The sequence below is a fragment of the Bison bison genome, unplaced genomic scaffold (assembly GCF_000754665.1).
Source record: "Bison bison bison isolate TAMUID 2011002044 unplaced genomic scaffold, Bison_UMD1.0 scf7180017861955, whole genome shotgun sequence".
Taxonomy (NCBI): domain Eukaryota; kingdom Metazoa; phylum Chordata; class Mammalia; order Artiodactyla; family Bovidae; genus Bison; species Bison bison.
In genome coordinates, this window is record NW_011492527.1 from 7,334 (window position 1) to 7,768 (window position 435).

At 53.6% G+C, this 435-nt stretch overlaps 1 protein-coding gene across 1 annotated transcript in view; it reads right to left on the minus strand.

The window, feature by feature from the left end:
* Window positions 1-427, minus strand: part of LOC104983191 (voltage-dependent L-type calcium channel subunit alpha-1F-like) — a gene marked incomplete at both ends in the record, with an annotated part of 6,096 nt that extends 5,669 nt beyond the window's left edge. The window contains one exon of the mRNA XM_010832649.1: window positions 246-427. Coding sequence (XP_010830951.1) covers window positions 246-427 — 182 coding nt within the window. The remainder of the gene's footprint in view (window positions 1-245) is intronic.
* Between the last annotated feature and the right edge of the window lie 8 nt (window positions 428-435).

Consider the following 435-nt stretch of genomic DNA (forward strand, 5'->3'; position numbering starts at 1 on the left):
TACTGGAGTGCATTGCCATTTCCTCCTCCAGGGGATCTTCCCAACCCAGGGACTGAACCCGTCTCTTATGTGTCCTGCATTGGCAGGTGGGTTCTTTACCACTAGCACCACTGGGAAGCCCAAATATATGGGGTAGGGCTTGTTGATCTGGTGGCAGAGCCTGAACCGGGGAGAAGAATCTCGTGTATTTGAGTGCGTCTCCTTGAGAACAGGGTGGGGCTTAGGAGCCAATGGAGGAGGCATGCCCTGTCTCGGGATGGGTGGGCTTGCTGACCAGATCCCAGGAAGTAGCACGTTTTGTGCATGCGTCCGAGGAACAGCTCCAGTCCAATGATGGCGTAAATGATGATGACAAAGAGCACAAGAAGTGCAATATGCAACAGCGGCACCAGAGCCTTCATGATGGAATTGAGCACTATGTGCAGGCCTGTAGGG